Consider the following 17,500-nt stretch of genomic DNA (forward strand, 5'->3'; position numbering starts at 1 on the left):
ACAGATCATCAATGTGGTTTACGCTTTTAAACACAGCATTACTTCTAAAGACATGTTGATCAACAGATCATCAATGTGGTTTACGCTTTTAAACACAGCATTACTTCTAAAGAGATGTTGATCAACAGATCATCAATGTGGTTTACGCTTTTAAACACAGCATTACTTCTAAAGAGATGTTGATCAACAGATCATCAATGTGGTTTACGCTTTTAAACACAGCATTACTTCTAAAGACATGTTGATCAACAGATCATCAATGTGGTTTACGCTTTTAAACACAGCATTACTTCTAAAGAGATGTTGATCAACAGATCATCAATGTGATTTACGCTTTTAAACACAGCATTACTTCTAAAGACATGTTGATCAACAGATCATCAATGTGGTTTACGCTTTTAAACACAGCATTACTTCTAAAGAGATGTTGATCAACAGATCATCAATGTGGTTTACGCTTTTAAACACAGCATTACTTCTAAAGAGATGTTGATCAACAGATCATCAATGTGATTTACGCTTTTAAACACAGCATTACTTCTAAAGACATGTTGATCAACAGATCATCAATGTGATTTACGCTTTTAAACACAGCATTACTTCTAAAGACATGTTGATCAACAGATCATCAATGTGGTTTACGCTTTTAAACACAGCATTACTTCTAAAGAGATGTTGATCAACAGATCATCAATGTGGTTTACGCTTTTAAACACAGCATTACTTCTAAAGACATGTTGATAAACAGATCATCAATGTACCACCTGAGCCTGTTTCCCCACACTACAACACACCTTTACCCTCCTAGTCCGTTCGGCCCCATCAGAAGACAACAAGAGGGACGGAACACACTACTGCACACACGCTTCACACACACACACACACACACACACACACACACACACACACACACACACACACACACACACACACACACACACACACACACACGACAGCGTCCGTAGGTCTGTCCAATCCACTGAGTTACATTACAACACAACACACACTCGTCACGCACGATCACTCCTGCCAGACAGCAAGAGGAGGGAACACGACCCCACACACGCTTTCCACTCGTAGTACTTACTCTGTGCACTGGTTGAGGATGTCTCTCTGTGCACTGTTAGCAGGAAATAGGGTTGACAGTCCACTGTTTTTACATGTTTACATGCAGCGTTATGTAACGAAATGTTGATCGACAGATACGTGCTATGTAGACTATTGCCTTTTAAGTGTCAGTATTGGATCATTGAAATATGATTGTATGTTTACTTTTTTTGATTTATTTTGTACGCCGAAGTTGCAGTTGTCGCTGTTCTGGTGAAACACACCATAAACTGTGCCTGTATACACCAAACAAGCATGACCTTAGCTTACTGAAATCACCGTTAGGCATTTTCTCACAGAGAGGAATTTATTGAGTTTAGGTAAAATCCCGAATGTATTCTGCTTTTGCTAGCATTAATACTACACTCTTAAAAAGAAAAAGAAAAAGAAAAGAGTTCTTGGGGTGCTATATGGAACCATGCAGGCTTTAAAGAACCCTCACGGGTTCCTTTGATGGACCCTTCAAAATGGTTTAAAGAACCATTTAGGGGTGCCATAAATGAAGCAAGGTTTCTGGTTCTATTTAGCACCTTTTTATTCTCAGAGTGTAGTATCCTCAAGCCACAAACCATATCATCTGAAAAACAATACTTGCTGTAGACCAGAGCGGTGGTCAAATTTCTAGGAGATGCAAACATCGTTTGGTATAACAAAGACATGTTAGTCAACATGTCTCCTTGGGCAGAATCCAATTCTGTAGATCTATGGGAAAGTCTCATAGGAAAAAAAAGAAAAGAAAATATCTGTCCAAGCAGCCGAACTGTTGAGTGGCCCTGAATTGGTATCAAACTGCAAAAGCTCTGGTCCTCTCTGGAGCTGTGTGCGGCAGCTCCGTAGGTTTGACCACTTGCTAGTGTTACCGGTCATTCAACAGCACAGCACAGCAGGCCTGAGGCTTCCTCCATTCAGATTCAGATGTAATGCCTTCCTTTGTAGTGAGTTATGTCTGTACATTTACTTGAAATACGTATTTATGAGGATGGAGAATAGGGCTGCTGGTCTGAACTTTTTAGAGAAAGCTCTGATGAAAATATTGTGAGTGATGTGTATTTATTTGAACCAATAAATTATTTGAAGTCTTTGGAATAAAGTTATTGAAATTTACAAGTGAAATAAAAGAATGTGAGTTTATGTTTGATATACCGTAATTTCCCGACTATTAGCCGCGGCTTATACATTGATTTAGCTAAATTTCTTCAGCTATGAGGTCAATACAGGGAAGCAGTTAATATGGTGTTAATATGGCTTTGTTTCTTTTAACTTGCATAAAACACTGTCCTGCGGCTTATACACAATGCTGCTTATATGCGGGAAATTACTGTACCAGTTGCAAAGAATACATATTCACTATGACAATACATATTTTAGTATGACAAAATTGATATAGCCTCATATACACTTTTAAGATTGAACATTAGTCTGGGGAGACTGTGCTGTATTTCTACTGCACAAGAAGAGTCATGATCAGTGGGCATACATGTAGTTCAAATGACTACTACGCATTTGGATAGTCCTCCAACCAATCAGACCAATGATCCGGGTGCGCCTGCCTGGTGGATAAGCCAGTTTGTGACTGGGCCCGGCAAACGTGGAGAAACAAGAAGCAGGAGAGATAAATGTGCAGGTTTCCAGCCTGAGCTGCAGAGCGGGCTGGGTTTACCCATTCTAATACATTTGCACATCTGTATTAGTTCTGCAGGTCAATCTGGCAATTTTCTTGGGGCGGGATTTAGGCCTGTATGATGAAACTAAGGAGGGGTGTGTGTGTGTGTGGGGGGGGGGTACTTCTTGGATGACTGCTAGGCTATTAACAGACAGTTCATAACAATCTTGGATAACATTACATTTCCAGTAGTTGTCTTTAGGGCTAGACCTACTGAAGACACTACCACCACAGTCAGCCTTCCAGTGTCCAATTGTGATTAGGCTACCACTGTAGAAAAAAAAAAAGAATCTTGTGATTTTGGGCGGGCACAACATCCCTGAGGCCTATGTGTATTAAATACATTCCTGATCTGACATTCCTGACTCCATGTTCTAGAGGTGTTCTAATGGGATTCAAACAAATTTGAAACCATGTGACTAACAACTAAGAATAGTAGTTTTAGAAAATCTGCCACTGCAGCCGCATTTGACCAATTTTTAAAAAATCAACTGATTTGTGCTTTGTTTATCTTGTAGCCTACTTTAAGTGCTGTAAATGGAATAAGCTGTCATTATGAACATTAATGGGTTAAGATGAATCACAGAGAGCTGGTAAGTGCATGTATCAGGGAACCGAGCCCAGGCTAGTCTGGATCACCCGCAAAAACCGGGCCCTGGGCTGATTTTGTGCCACCCTAGTGGCCATTCTGTATATTGTCCTGTGTTAATGATTTTGCTGTTCCCCATGTGCTCTGTGTTTACCTGCCTGCTTACATGTGACTGTCTCCGCCCCTTACCTTATTTGGTCAGCACTTCCTGTCTTGCTGGGTTTCCCTCCATTTTCTGCTCACACCTGTTCCCTATTATTGTTTAGTTGGTCTCGTCCAGTTATTTGTCAATCTGTTCATTGGTCTGTGAATTTATAATCTCTCTGTGCTTCCTTGATCTTTTTTGGTTTGTTGCACTTGTTGTGTAAGTTGAAAGTGAAGTCTGGAAGTCTGTAAGTGTAAGTTTTCCCTTCTTTTCTGTTTTTGAATTCTGCCTATTTTGATTGTGCCCTCTGTTTTCTTTTGTTAGTTCTGTCAGCTTGTCTTCAGCGTTTAGTTTTTTGCTTCTCCTGTGGATTTATACCAACAAATCAATTGTCTGGCTGTTTTCCTGCATTTAATGAGTATTAATAATTTCATTTACCTATTTTAAAAATAGTTCCTATCAGTTTCAATTGTTTTCACTCCACCCCAAACAGATATTGTATCTGTTTGTTTTGTAATATGTCAGCTTTGGCAACACTGCTTATTTGAGTCATGCCAATAAAGCTCCTTTGAATTTGAATTTGAATTTGAATTTGAGTCTTTCACTTGGATGCTCCTGCAAAACTCTGACATTACATTTGTGTTTTCACAGGTACAAGATTTGGTCACGGAAAAGAACACGGACAAGACAATGATTAATCCACTTCCACTGTGGCTTTTCATGACTGCATTGAGTAAGCTTTCTCAGAATATTTGTTTATACACTTACTGTCATATTTATTTTGTTTTTATGTTTATAAAATATACATATATATATTCCTATAGGCTACCCTTTCTTACCCACGGGTATATTCACCACCACCAGACAAAGAATTACAAGAAGTATATGGAATGAGAAATAAATCTTCCCTTTAGTAATTAATTGTGGCCTCTGCTAGGGAGTCCGGTCCCTTTTGCACACACACACACACACACACACACACACACACACACACACACACACACACACACACACACACACACCCCTTGGTAGTGGGCAGCAGGGCATCATGAGTACTGACACTTGCTGTGAGTAAGCAGTGCGGGCTGATGTCTCTTAGGCCCTGTTTACACAACAACGTTTTTTTTTTTTTTAGATTTCCCGTCCCACTAAATTACTTCTAAGATTTCATGTCAAAAAAGAGGGAAAAGATCCGAGGCACTCTGATATATAAGTAAAAGTCTTTTATTAAAAGTTTAATAAAGAAATTTTACTTGTATATCGGAGTGCCTCGGATCTTTTCTCTCTTTTTTTGACATTAATTCTTTTTGATCCTGATGAGCACCTGATTCTGGAATTTAACTTTGTCACCCACTGAAGCAATCCCCTTTTCCTCTCTCCTACTTCTCTAAGATATTGTGGAATAGGTGTGTGTGCATCTGATGGCTTCTGTAAGACCTTGTGGAATGGGTGTGTGTATCTAATGGCTTCTTGTATTGGTGTCCCAACAGGTGGGTATTCCACTGCAACACCCACTGGTAAGTCCACATCTCATCTTAATGTCTGTTTACATACTGTCTGACGGATAAAGCTCACTGTCTGCACATTAAGTCAAATGTTTGCAACTTGTGTTTTTTTTTTTTTAAAGAATGCCTTGTTTTTTTTATAGGTAACTTGTCTATTTGGCTTCTGAGGGGAACGACAAACTTTCCATTTTTACTGAACTTGTGTTGTGAACTCTGTTGTGCTAACTCTCCTAGTTTCTGTGAATAAAATGTAGGAATGAAACAAGTGAGTGCATGATTCAAACAAGAGCACAATTAATGCTGCGTTCGATGGCAATGGGACGTGGGACTTATCCTACCTGAAGTGTACTAGCTCCTACTTTAAAGCGTTCCAGGGGCCTATTTCACAAAACCAGAGTAAGTAGATCCAAGATAAGTGACGACACACGCGCCTGGTCAAAGTAAACATGCTACGTTTCACTAATGCTGAGCGCAGATGAGTTGAGGCGGCTAGGTCAAGACAGGTCTAAGTTATTCGGTATGTGTGCGCGTTCTCGTTTCTCCCCCAAATAACTCACGGTGGGAATAAAAAAGACGCGAAAAATAGCGTCTTGCACACAAAGTGAACAACCGCTTTTGATATAGACTAACAACGAGGTAAAGTTGTACTTTTTTGGATGGGAATCATGAGTATTTCTGTTACATAGCGGGAGTAGGTGTGGCAGATCAACTGAATGCAAATTTACGTATGCACCCACGTGTGAGAGCTTCCTTGTCTCAGCACGCAACGTCATTAAGAAAGCTCTTTGCCACCGCAAAGATGCACAAAGTATGTCCTATATTATCTTAATTTGTCTTAAAGGCCGAATTAGTTGAAAACACCTTCGAAAAATGTCCCCTCCACTTAACCAACTACTACAGTAGGCTATTCATCAAACGTCCGTCAAAAAAGAAGCAAACAACGAGTATTATAAGGCCACCATAATTTAAATGACACCCATATGGTATAGGCAGCCATTCTGCTGTGTTTTGCGAGTAAATACAAGTAGCAAATAATATATAAATGGAATACAGCTCTTTGAAAAAATCGCATGGAGGTCTGATTCGACTGACAGCTAGCAGAACCAATCAGATAATGTAATTACCATTAGAATTAACTTAGCTTGGCTGTTAGCCTGGTCGGGAGCAGGCTAGCTTCCAAGTATAAATTCCCATGGTAACTTATATGTGATCTCTTCTGTGAAACCAAGTCAAGGCTATGTTCATCCAGGATAACCCAGTAAGCCTGTCTAAATCCCCTATCTTGGTTTTGTGAAATACCCCCCAGGTCATTGGAAGTGGAATGTAAACAAAAAGCATGGACGCACTTGGTAACATTGGTTGACACAGCCCATAATATGAAAAAACAAGTTGTGTTAAAATTGCATGGTCTAAAACAACCCTATACGTAGGGAAATAATGTTTATAGCCTATTCGTTGAAGTTTTATCTCTCACAATGAGTGATTCCATGGGCGCCGCCATTAACCTCCGATTTAATTTGGTGAGGTCAGGGCAGGTCGAACTCCCCCAACTTCGCCAGTTGGGAGGTTCCACTTCGACAGGCATTCCAGTGCACTTTTAGTTGGAGGTAGGATAAGTCCCACGTCCCATATGCCGTCGAACGCAACATAAGGATGCAGGTTTTTACGGGTTGTTGGTGCCCATCACTCAAAGTTGCATTCCGATTGATCCACCAACAACTACAAATCCGTTAAGTGTAGTGTGTTCATACTTTGCAGTCACGTGACTACTGGCAGGCAAGAAACGCTGACAACAATGGCTAATGTTTGCATATTTGTAGCTAAACACAAATTGACATCTGTTTGCTTTCTGGAGAGGCTTCCCCGTTACTGAGTATCTTTTCCATTAGATGGATGTCAGACGGAAAATGAACTGAATTCAATCAAGATATTATGTATTCTAATAGATACGAAGATATCTCAAAGTTTACACACTTGTACAGTTGTTGTGGGTGAAAGTTTGGCAAATGGCTAAGTGTAAGATCCACTGACCATATGTGTCTACTGTGCCATCCTCTACAGGTTGCGTCACGTCTACAGAGGTGGTACAACGAGGTAAGAGTTTATTCACTTTCACCATATTTATGGGTTTCATCAGGTCCCTTTCCACAGGTGTATTAATCAAGCACCATGCAGTCTGCATTCATAATCTAGGTGCATGATTGTATACACCTGTGGAAAGGGACCTGATGAAACCGATGAATTATTGTGCTGGTCACAGACGGACATTCCTGGTTCCAAAAAATAAAAGCTGCCATATATTCTTTCTACCTGTGCACTTAACACAGGTGATGTCACTAATGATCTGGGCCGGGTTTCCCAGATTCGTTAAGAAGCTCTAAGTGCTAAGAACTTCTTAGGAGCGCTCTAAGAATGTTCTAAGAACGCTCCTAAGAAGTTCTTAGCACTTAAGAGCTTCTTAACAAATCTGGGAAACTGGGCCCTGATCTATGATGTGCACCTCTGGTGCTGGTCTGTGCATACATCATGTGCACAGTCCAACCCAGAGCCATAGAGAGTTGCGACACTCTTTGATGTTGCCGCCACACGATCAAAAGTTCCAAAAAAACTCTGCTGAATGGCTGAAATGGAAGGCGTAATCCATTAACTCATTCACTACTGACCAAGAGATTGGCGGTAAATAGTTCCAAAAGTCCCATAACGAGGAAATAGCCTGGAAAAAGCACTGCCATTTTTTCCTATGGAGGTCTATGGGCGTGTCGCCACTCTGTTTTATCTACCGCTCTGGTCCAACCTATCCATCTGCGCATCCAATAGACTTGATTAATCTTTTAGTTGTCAATTTAAATCAATCAAGTACATCAATCCCATCAAATTATAGCAAAGACCATCTATTTGGCGAACAATGTTGCTCCAAGCAACTTCTACAATATTATAGGCATATCAACTGCTCGCCATGCCATCTATTGGTTTATTCCATCTATATGTTAACTGATTAAGTGATTTGTTTATTATAAATTACATTTTGATTGACAAATTATTTTTGTGGGTTAATAAGTTTGTCATATTTGAAAGCAAACAACTTAACATTTTCTGATGGCAGCTGCATAAACTAATTTTTTCTGCTTTACTTACTCCTCGACAGCAAACTAACTGATCATTAGTTCCAGCCCTAAATAAGTGCTATCTATATTGAAATATTATGCCACGCATTTTCTAAACATTTTGAAAATCATCTTCTGTATAGCCTGATGAACACATCAAGATAAGGTCTGGGAACTCGCCATATGGCAGGGCTCAATCGGAGATGTGGGATAAACGGTTGTCTTTCAAATTTCCTCTCCACACAATAAGATGGCACTACAACCAATCATCTACTTTTTGACAATATATGCGATGTGATTGGCCCGATAGAAGTTTAATTTTTTCAGCTTGCAAGCCAACAGTTGCTACACTACACTTTTGCTGCCGCTAGGGTGCGTCTTTTTTAGGCTTCTGTACCATTTGGTAAGTCATAAATAGCTAGTTTGAAACATTGTAGCTTTTTTTTTTTTTTATCTGATTCACCAAAAATGCAGTTCCGTAGGCTAAATAACAAAATACTTGTGTTGTGATGATGATAATAAATGCATTGGAAATTGATTGACCGGTTGTATTTTTATTTGTATTCCAAACACTGTGAATAGAATGTGTCTTTATGAATATGATGAAACCCGAGAAACGAATCAAAAGGCTGTGTCATTTATTTTTAACCCCTAACTCGACTCATAGTATACCAATGTCCTCTGTAATATATTCCCCTTTCAGCGTCAGCAGATATTATCTTCCTTCTGGATGGATCTGGGAGTGTGGCTGCAGACCAGTTCTTGATCATGAAAACGTTTGTGAAGAATGTGACCAGGAGTCTCCTGCCGTATAACGTCTCAGTAAGTTGAACTCATTCCTGATTCAATATTATTGGTTCAGTAGCTTTGAATAAACTGTTTGTATACACATTATGTCTACAGGGGATGTTATGCCGTCTGCTGAAGTTTTTTATTTTGTTTCCACAGTTTGCCTTTGCACAGTACTCCAGTAGCTTCACCACACATGTCAACTTCAAGCAGTTTAACACAACAACATTTGAAAGTCAGGTGAACGGTATCGTCCAGAGCCGTGGAAGCACGTACACCGCATGGGCTATGGGGAGAGCTCTGTAAGTGTTAAATGAAGGGGGGGTATTTCACTAAATTCAGCCAGGATAACCACAAATACCAGCTTAATCCCTTGTCTAGATTTGTGAAATGCCCCTCTGATACATTTATCTGTTAACTGTTAAAACTGCTGCACTACACTTTCACCACAAATCTTTTCTGCTTTAAATGGGTCATCAAAACTGTAGAAAAAGTTACCCGTTTTGGAGCTTGTTAATGAAGAGTTCATTTGTAGTATTTATGAACCTATACTTTTTTTTTTTTTTTTTTTTTTAACACAGGCAAGATACGTTTGATTCATCTGTTGGAGCAAGAGCTGGTGCCAAGAGATTCCTCATCGTCATCACAGATGGGCGGTCCTCTGATTCTGCAAGCTATCACAGTGTTGCAGCGCAGGCTGATGCAAGCAACATCACTAGATACGCTATTGGGGTATGAGGCACAACTCTATGTTCATACTGTAGGTTTTTCACTTTCATCAGTATTTGGGTTGCCTTTTGATCCTCTGATATTGGTGTGGTTTTCATGTTGCTAGTAAATGTCTTTTGTAAGTTGACTGTGATTATAACGTTCAAACATAAGACTTTTTTGGGATGTGATGTGTCAAGCGTACTCCAGAGACTGTCCCCTAATGTCAGGTGCTAATGGATTTTCCTAGTTGAATAATTGATAGACTAAAGGAGAAACTCTTTTTCACAGGTTGGTGCTGCCTGGAGCAGCCAGTCATCTCAAAATGAGTTGAGGGCCATTGGATCTAAACCAGAATCAGAACATGTGTTTAAAGTGACCGACTTCGGAGGACTGAAACAAATCAGAAAATCACTGGAAGAGAAAATCTTGACCATACAAGGTACATGCATTTAGATGAATTTGCACTTGTGAATACACCTACCACAGAAGAATTAAAATGTTTCACCTAAACAGGATCTAACCCTTGATCAAACCCAGCCAACTCCCACTTTTTAAAAAAAAATATTAATTTAACCGTTTGTGTAGCATACTGTATGAGGCGCTTTATTTTGTTTCAACCTGAATATTGGTAGGAACATGTCAGTCGTCATTTGACATTGGAGTTGGCACGTCCAGCGGTCCCCACGCAAATCTACGCCCCTGCAGCTGTAAAGAGTGCCAGCTCACTACATTCACTATACATTCACTCGTGTCTCCTCCTTACATGTGATGAGCTCATCTGTATCACATTCTCTACGTCATGGCACAGATATAAAGATATTTCAGCACATTAAGTTGAGAAACGTGTACCTGACATTCCTACTTTGTCTGTGTCTACAGGGGTGATTGGAAATTGTCCAAACCAAGGTAAGTGCGTTTATACACCTAAACCTATATACCATATCAGTAGATCAGGCTTGTGCAAAATTCAGAATTGAATTGAGAATTACTCCTAAATTCCAATTCAATTATTGGGTTTGAATTGAATTTGAATTGATCAAAAACAGGATGCAGAATTAAAAGAAGAAATTCAAAGAAATTCATATACTGTACATAATTTAAAGTTAGTGTTTAACAATGACGTTTCACAAAATGTCATATGATCGCAACAAACACACAACTTATCATTGAAAACAATCAATTGGCCTACATTTCCAAAGTAACCTTCCCAAATGTACTGAATGTATGGGAGATTCAACACTTTCTTCCTGTTATGTGACACTGGAATTGTTTTGAATTGCCATGAATTGAATTCCACTTCCTGTCATTAAAATTCAACTTCCTGTGGGGTGGGGCCAATTCCAATTCATGAATTGAATGGAGGCCAATTCTAAAATTCGGAATTGTGCACAAGCCTGCAGTAGATGTATGTTCAAATTTGCAGTCAGATTTTGCCAGTAGCAAAACTCTGCAGAACATTTGACGGTCATTGAAAGTAATTTCCTTCATTAGTAGAAAAAAATCAGTAGAGCATTTGTCTGTTAGCTTGGCTGAAGTTGACGCAAAAGCCTCTTAACTGGAAATACAGAATGTAATGAGGACACTACCAATGAAGTGACCATACTGCTAGACAAATGCTGGGCCTCAGAATGCAAATAGATCTCAGACATGGAAGCCACAGTATGGAACAGATTTCATGAATTCCACTAAATATAAAGATATCTTGATATCTCAATTATTCTTTAGTTTTATACACCTGTACAAGACATTCCTTCATTCACCACTGTATCTACAGGCAACCAAACTTGTCCACCTGCATCTTCAAATCCGGTCACAACAACCCAAGGTAAGAGTTTGTTCGCATTCACTATCAGGTTCATGAATACCTCTGTTTACCTCCGTGAGAAGTTTTGCAGATATTCGATACTCTCTCCAAAACCATTAACTTGTGTTAAATGTACTTGATGACAATTTAATAATCCCTAAACAGATCCAATGTGGCAATCCTCACCCTAATATCCTCAACAGTCTAAGGAATGTGTTCACTCTTTTTAAGACCCTGACAATTTCTGTGTGAAAAAAATATTGCAATTTTTATTGGGTTAAACTTTTATCTTGACTTCCTTTGTAACTAATATCATTGTCATCTCGCTGGCATAATGAATTAGAAATAAATCTTTGTGCAAATCTGACAATCTATTTTGAAGATATTTCTGCTTGCTTATTCAACTATAGATGAGTTGAGTAGTTATTCCGACTCGACCTTCACGACTCAAGCACCGGATTAAAACATTCTCGTGTTTATTGCAAAACCACTGTAAATTTGCTTCCATTATACAACCCCTAGCAGTTATCTTTCTATATTTCTATTTTTATTGTATTCAGTTACAGTTGACTAAAGGGAAGCGATTATGAATGATTGGATGAGAGTGATGTTCAGAGGTGTCTCAAAGCTAGACAGGGCAAGGAAATGATGGGGCTTGTATTTGGTTCCATTCCAATGAAAAATATAAAGATAACTGCCTGAAGGAAACAAAGTTTCCAGTTACTGATATAAGGTTGCCTGGCCATGGAGATGGCTGTCATTACTTTTATATATTTTGGTATACATTGAAATCTGGATGGCTGTCACACGTCCAAGTATGGTGAGACAAAATAAAACGTGCTGCATTTCTAAGCAGGTAAGAGGATAGCTATATTGTGTGGCGCAGATATCCTCACTCTTGCACTTTCAGTTTCACTTTGGAGTGAGGATATTACTGCGCCGAGTCTAAGTGCTCCCAATTGTTCCGCCACACAAGTTTTTCCATTAGTTCCCCCTGCAACAATAGTTTGTCTTTTGTTCTAATAAAGTAAAACTTCTGTGAATCCAATTTCTTTTTTTTTGCCAGGGGTTGTAGATATGAACAGACTTAAATAATAACCTAAAAACTCTAACTGATATGCTAAATTTAATATTTTCCTTCAACAGCTGCAGATATTGTCTTCCTTCTGGATGGATCTTCAAGTGTGAAAGCAGACCAGTTCATTCTCATGAAGACATTTGTGAAGAATGTGACCAGGAGTCTACTGCAATATAACACCTTAGTAAGTTGTACTCATTACTGGTTCAATATGTTTGGTCCAGTAGCTTAAATAGGACATAGAATGGATGAATTGAGTATTGCACTGTGTTCTCTGATGTTAAAATGGTACATATTCAACTTTGATTAAAAAAAAAAAAAAAACATATTTAGGCTGGGCATTGAAATGGTCCATTTGACTAAATGGCACCCTCTTTGGCAACCACAACTGTACTTCAATGGCCTTGCGATGTCTGTCATCACAAGCAGGCTCTCTTCAAAGTCACCTGGTTTTTTTTTTAGTGGCTATTTCTAAGTTCAAAATGTTCATATGAAGGAGGGCACAACCATGCCTCATGTTCATGATGGCTCTTTGTTTAGGCACAACCTCGCATAATTCATGAAAACCAAGAAAAAAAATGGTTTCCATTCTATGTCTCCTTTAAATAAACTATGAAGAAGCTGTCTAGATATACAGTACTTTTTCCAAGGCATTGAGCCATGCATACAGTACACTTGTGCTGAACCATTATATTTCTCTTTTTCTCATTTTGTTTCCACAGTTTGCTTTTGCACAGTACTCTGACCAGATGACCAAACATGTGAACTTCAATGAGTTCAATAGAACAGGTTTTGGAAATCAGGTGGACAGTATCGTCCAAAGACAAGGAGGCACACACACAGGATACGCTGTTTTCCAAGTTGTGTAAGTCTGAAATGAGGATGTGTGTTTCCACTTCTGATACATTTCTGTTAACGCTACACATTTACCACAAACTTTCCTTCTGCTTTCCACTTTTTCAGATCTAATGAATTATTTATGTATTGATATCTTAATATTATTGACCTCCTTGTCTTGTTCATGAAGAGTTCATAATAGTTTGCATGATCATTTGAAGTGTTTCATTAATCTGTACTTATTTACACAGGAAATATGTGTTTCATGCTTTTGCTGGAGCAAGACCTGCTGCCAAAAGAATCCTCATTCTCATCACAGATGGGCTGACTCATGATGGTTCAAGATATCCCAGTGTCACAGCAGAGGCCGATAAAGAAAATATTACTCGATACGCTATTGGGGTACGAGATGCTACGCTATGTTCATATTCACTTGTGGTGCTCATCCTGCTCACGAAACTGTGTTGTCCCCATCAGGACACAGATGTGTTATTTTCAACACATTGCTTTTGTTATTCGTTGCACAATGTGTTGGAAATGACTAACTGTGTTGTCCCTATCTGGGCACAGATGTCGTGTTTTCAACACATTCATTTTAAGAGTGTGGTGGCTATCACTGCAGCCAGCATGCCAGTTGCACACTCCCTTGTATATCAGTGGTATTGTGGTGTCTACAAGATAACTTGTTTTATCATAGTTATTGTTTCTGGAGTGAACAGCCCTTGAGTGGTCTTTCACTGATCGATTACAGTTAGGATAAATGATACTCAAGTTGCACTTAAGTAAGAAATATTATTTAAAATGAATTAGAACTGGGGGCGAAATTGAAAAGTTATGCATTTAAATTTGCATTCAGTACAGATTGAGTCTCAAAATAAGATATAGAATTGTTGGGGTGTGATGAGTCATGTCTCCCAAGACACCTTCCCCCCCCTACTGTGAAATGTAATTCTGCTAAGCTCTTCTGGAGGGGCATAATGTACAGATTCCTGTTCTATCTACCCTGTCTGACTTTTTTTCCACTCACTATTGCTCCACATCAGTTTTATTTGTAAACACTGACATGTCTTTCTGTGATTCTGTCTCTTTCTACAGGTTGGCAGTACCTGGTCCAGCCAGACGGCGCAAGACCAGCTCCGTGCCATTGCATCCAAACCAGAATCGGACCATGTGTTTGAAGTGGACAGCTTTGATGCACTCGGCAACATCAGCAAAGCACTGGGAAATAAAGTGATGGTCTTTGAAACGCGAGGTGCGTGCACATTTAGGTTAATGATGCTAACTGTAGTTGTTACCAAAGAATGAGGAATCATGGTGTAGCAGTTGTCAGACTTGCCTTGCAAACACATTATAAAACACATGGGATGGACATGTAACCTCTTTAACTGGTGGTACCACACAGCATAGTGATGTGAGCATAGCAGGGGTAGCCGTGGCCTACTGGTTAGGGCTTCGGCTTGTAACCGGAGGGTTGCCGGTTCGATGCCCGACCAGTCCACGGCTGAAGTGCCCTTGAGCAAGGTACCTAACCCCTCACTGCTCCCTGAGCGCCGCTGGTTGGGCAGGCAGCTCACTGCTCTGGGTTAGTGTGTGATTCACCTCACTGTGTGTTCACTGTGTGCTGTGTGTGTTCACCAATTCGGTTAAATTGGGTTAAATGCAGAGAACTGAATTTCCCTCACGGGATCAAAAAAGTATCTTTTCTATTCTAGCTACCCTACCTAGAGCTGCCCAAACTGAATTATTGTCATGTTCTCCAAATTGTTTCCCTCTGTCTTAAAAATATTAAACCAACTCCCCTCCGGGGAAATCGGGAGCAATAGATTGACTTGGGCCGAGACAAGAGGATAATTTTGCAGGTCCTGTTGTCTCAGCCTACAGTATTTCTGTGTCAGTTGTCTACCAGAGTCAATTGAGCAGTTAATTTGGAGCACTTTATTTGAAACTATGCTAAACAGGGCGTCTAAGTTAAAGGTAAACTATGCAACGTGTTTCAGTTAATAAATTCATTCCATACTGTTGTATATGATTAAAATGAGTCATTACCGGTCGAACAATGTTTTTTTGACCGCCCTAGTGGTCTGTAGCGGTAGAACCACGCTTGCAATTTCAGGAGCCCTTGGGCACACACCCATGGTCTACTCCAGGAAGTGTCATGTGAAGTCTCATGAAAAGGCACGGCAGACTGACCGATTGAGGAGTTTTGTAAAATGTACACGCTAAAGCTGTAGGGGAAGCTCTGCAGAGAAATATGCAAGCATAAAGCGAAAACTAAAAGCAAAAGCGTAAGCGGCAATGAAATCGCCAATTCTGCATAGTTTCCCTTTAAAGGTGCTCTAAGCGATGTTACAGTTTCTAAGCTAAAACATTTGTCACATACTGCAAACCTCACTGACGAGATGATAGATAGATAGATAGATAGATACTTTATTGATCCCCAAGGGGAAATTCAAGGTCCCAGCAGCTTAAGACACCACACACAACATACAGTACAATGTAAACAGGAAAAATAAAAAGCAAATCAACAAATCAACATGACTAAGGAGCAGTAAAATACTATAGATAAGGTATGCATGAATGTACTGAGGATTGGTACTGTGATCCAGTCTGAGGTGTGTCAAGTTGGTAGCAAGAGATGTACGTTTAGGAGAGTTCCAATTGTGCAGGAGGGGGAGGAAGTTGAGCTACTGTAGCACTGTTTTGTTTGTCAACAGAAGACGTTACCCAACATTCCTTAGACCACCTTTAACAGAGTGAAGCACCATTATTGCAGACTGCTCTGCCAGCTGTGACTGATAGTGATATTAGGTGGAAAAAGAGCCGACTTGTGTAATTACAAATATTACTCTGAACTCTTACTGTGCATGTTGTCTAATGCTGTCCTTTGCTGTTTCCAGTCGTGCCCACCGTTAATGGGAATGCTGAAGGTGCACCTTGTGTCTTCCCTTTCGTGTACTTGGGCACAGTACACCGGAAATGCACTACCATCAACCATGACAAGCGATGGTGTTCAACCACAAGCAACTTTGACGAGGATGAGCTATGGGGAGAATGCTGCATTCAAGATGAGGAATAATTGAGCATGTGACTAAAACAGTATATGCTGTTTTAATAAAGTATAAACATTGAAAACCGTTCAATTCGGTGTCATGTTGTCATATGTGCAAATGCCTCACTTGAACAGAGTAGTGGTGGTCACCTGAAAGTTTTTGCAGATATGGTTCAAACTAGATGTACCGCAAAGCAGTACACAATATGACCGCCGCTCAGTCCTGCACATTCTCTCCAATATCACGCGTTTCCATCGTCCACTCCATCCCCTACTGCAACTTTTATGTATGTAAATGAGTGTGTACGAGTGCTTCTCTGTCTGAGTTTTCGCTGTGTGTCTGCTTGCCTTGTGTTTTGTGTCTGTGTATACGTGTGTGGGCGGGCGTTTATGCATGTGTTTGTACCTTTTTTGTGTGTGTGTGTGTGTGTTGGTGCGTGTGTACGTGCGTATGCCTGTCTACGGTGTGTGTGTAGGTGTGTGTGTGACCGTAGCATGGAGCAACCCTTTGCTTAATACCACCATCTGCAGGCCGATGGGTGTAGTCACTAAATATACACACAAATACATTTATTTTATAGCCTCCCATGGATGAAATTCCACAAAACCTGGCATACTCGCAGAGGATGTCTGGTTAAAGCAACACTAAAGAGTTTTTCTTATCTTAAAATGTTTCCAAAATCATTTCAGCGGTTCATCAACTTGTAACAGGGTGAACGGCACTTCTGCACTTCGCAGCCCTCTATCAGCTGTAACTTTACCAGATCGGGTAGTGTAGCCTGTCTGTTGTTCGATGAAATGAGACAAACTACAAATTTCACTTGCTTCGATGTCGCAATACATCATACTTTCATAAAAATCATGCAACACTACTTTGTCTATCGGGGGAAGAGAAAAACACTGACAATCACTAGCCTATATGACCGCTATGCTAGAGGCGGTCAAAGTCTGAGCAAATCGATGGCGGTCAAACCTAGATGTTTGGATGGACGTTTGGACCTACACGCGTTCTGGGAATGTGTGAAGCTTCAAGACATTTGGATGGAAATAGAAAATTGGTTAACAAACTGCAAAATGCACCATAAATTAGTGTCTTGCAGAAAACCGATCATCTGCAAT

The 17,500-nt window shown here is 39.9% G+C and overlaps 2 protein-coding genes across 6 annotated transcripts in view; both read left to right on the forward strand.

Annotated features, from left to right (window-relative positions):
- The window catches only part of LOC134077015 (centriolar coiled-coil protein of 110 kDa-like), a 19,266-nt gene extending 16,974 nt beyond the window's left edge, over window positions 1-2,292 (forward strand). For 2 of the 3 annotated variants that reach the window (XM_062532363.1, XM_062532366.1), the window contains exon 14: window positions 1-2,291. This exon is cut by the window's left edge and continues 349 nt beyond it. The gene's annotated coding sequence lies outside the window, so the exon portion shown is untranslated. The other variant, XM_062532365.1, reaches the window with a different exon arrangement.
- A 1,414-nt stretch (window positions 2,293-3,706) lies between these two features.
- On the forward strand, window positions 3,707-16,472 carry LOC134077016 (cartilage matrix protein-like). 3 transcript variants are annotated; one of them, XM_062532367.1, is made up of 15 exons: window positions 3,707-3,757; window positions 4,156-4,237; window positions 4,995-5,021; window positions 7,071-7,103; window positions 8,817-8,935; window positions 9,062-9,204; window positions 9,484-9,634; window positions 9,902-10,052; window positions 10,493-10,519; window positions 11,388-11,438; window positions 12,564-12,679; window positions 13,218-13,360; window positions 13,584-13,734; window positions 14,428-14,584; window positions 16,230-16,472. In XM_062532367.1, exons 2-15 carry the CDS (start codon window positions 4,195-4,197, stop codon window positions 16,406-16,408), a joined length of 1,491 nt encoding a protein of 496 aa, XP_062388351.1. In that variant the 5' UTR covers window positions 3,707-3,757; window positions 4,156-4,194; the 3' UTR covers window positions 16,409-16,472. The 3 variants fall into 3 exon arrangements, with proteins under 3 accessions (XP_062388351.1, XP_062388352.1, XP_062388353.1); XM_062532368.1 differs by having other exon boundaries at window positions 3,717-3,751; XM_062532369.1 differs by lacking the exon at window positions 3,707-3,757 and adding an exon at window positions 3,905-3,922.
- Window positions 16,473-17,500: the final 1,028 nt, after the last annotated feature.

Source organism: Sardina pilchardus, chromosome 3 (assembly GCF_963854185.1).
Source record: "Sardina pilchardus chromosome 3, fSarPil1.1, whole genome shotgun sequence".
NCBI classification, from domain to species: domain Eukaryota; kingdom Metazoa; phylum Chordata; class Actinopteri; order Clupeiformes; family Clupeidae; genus Sardina; species Sardina pilchardus.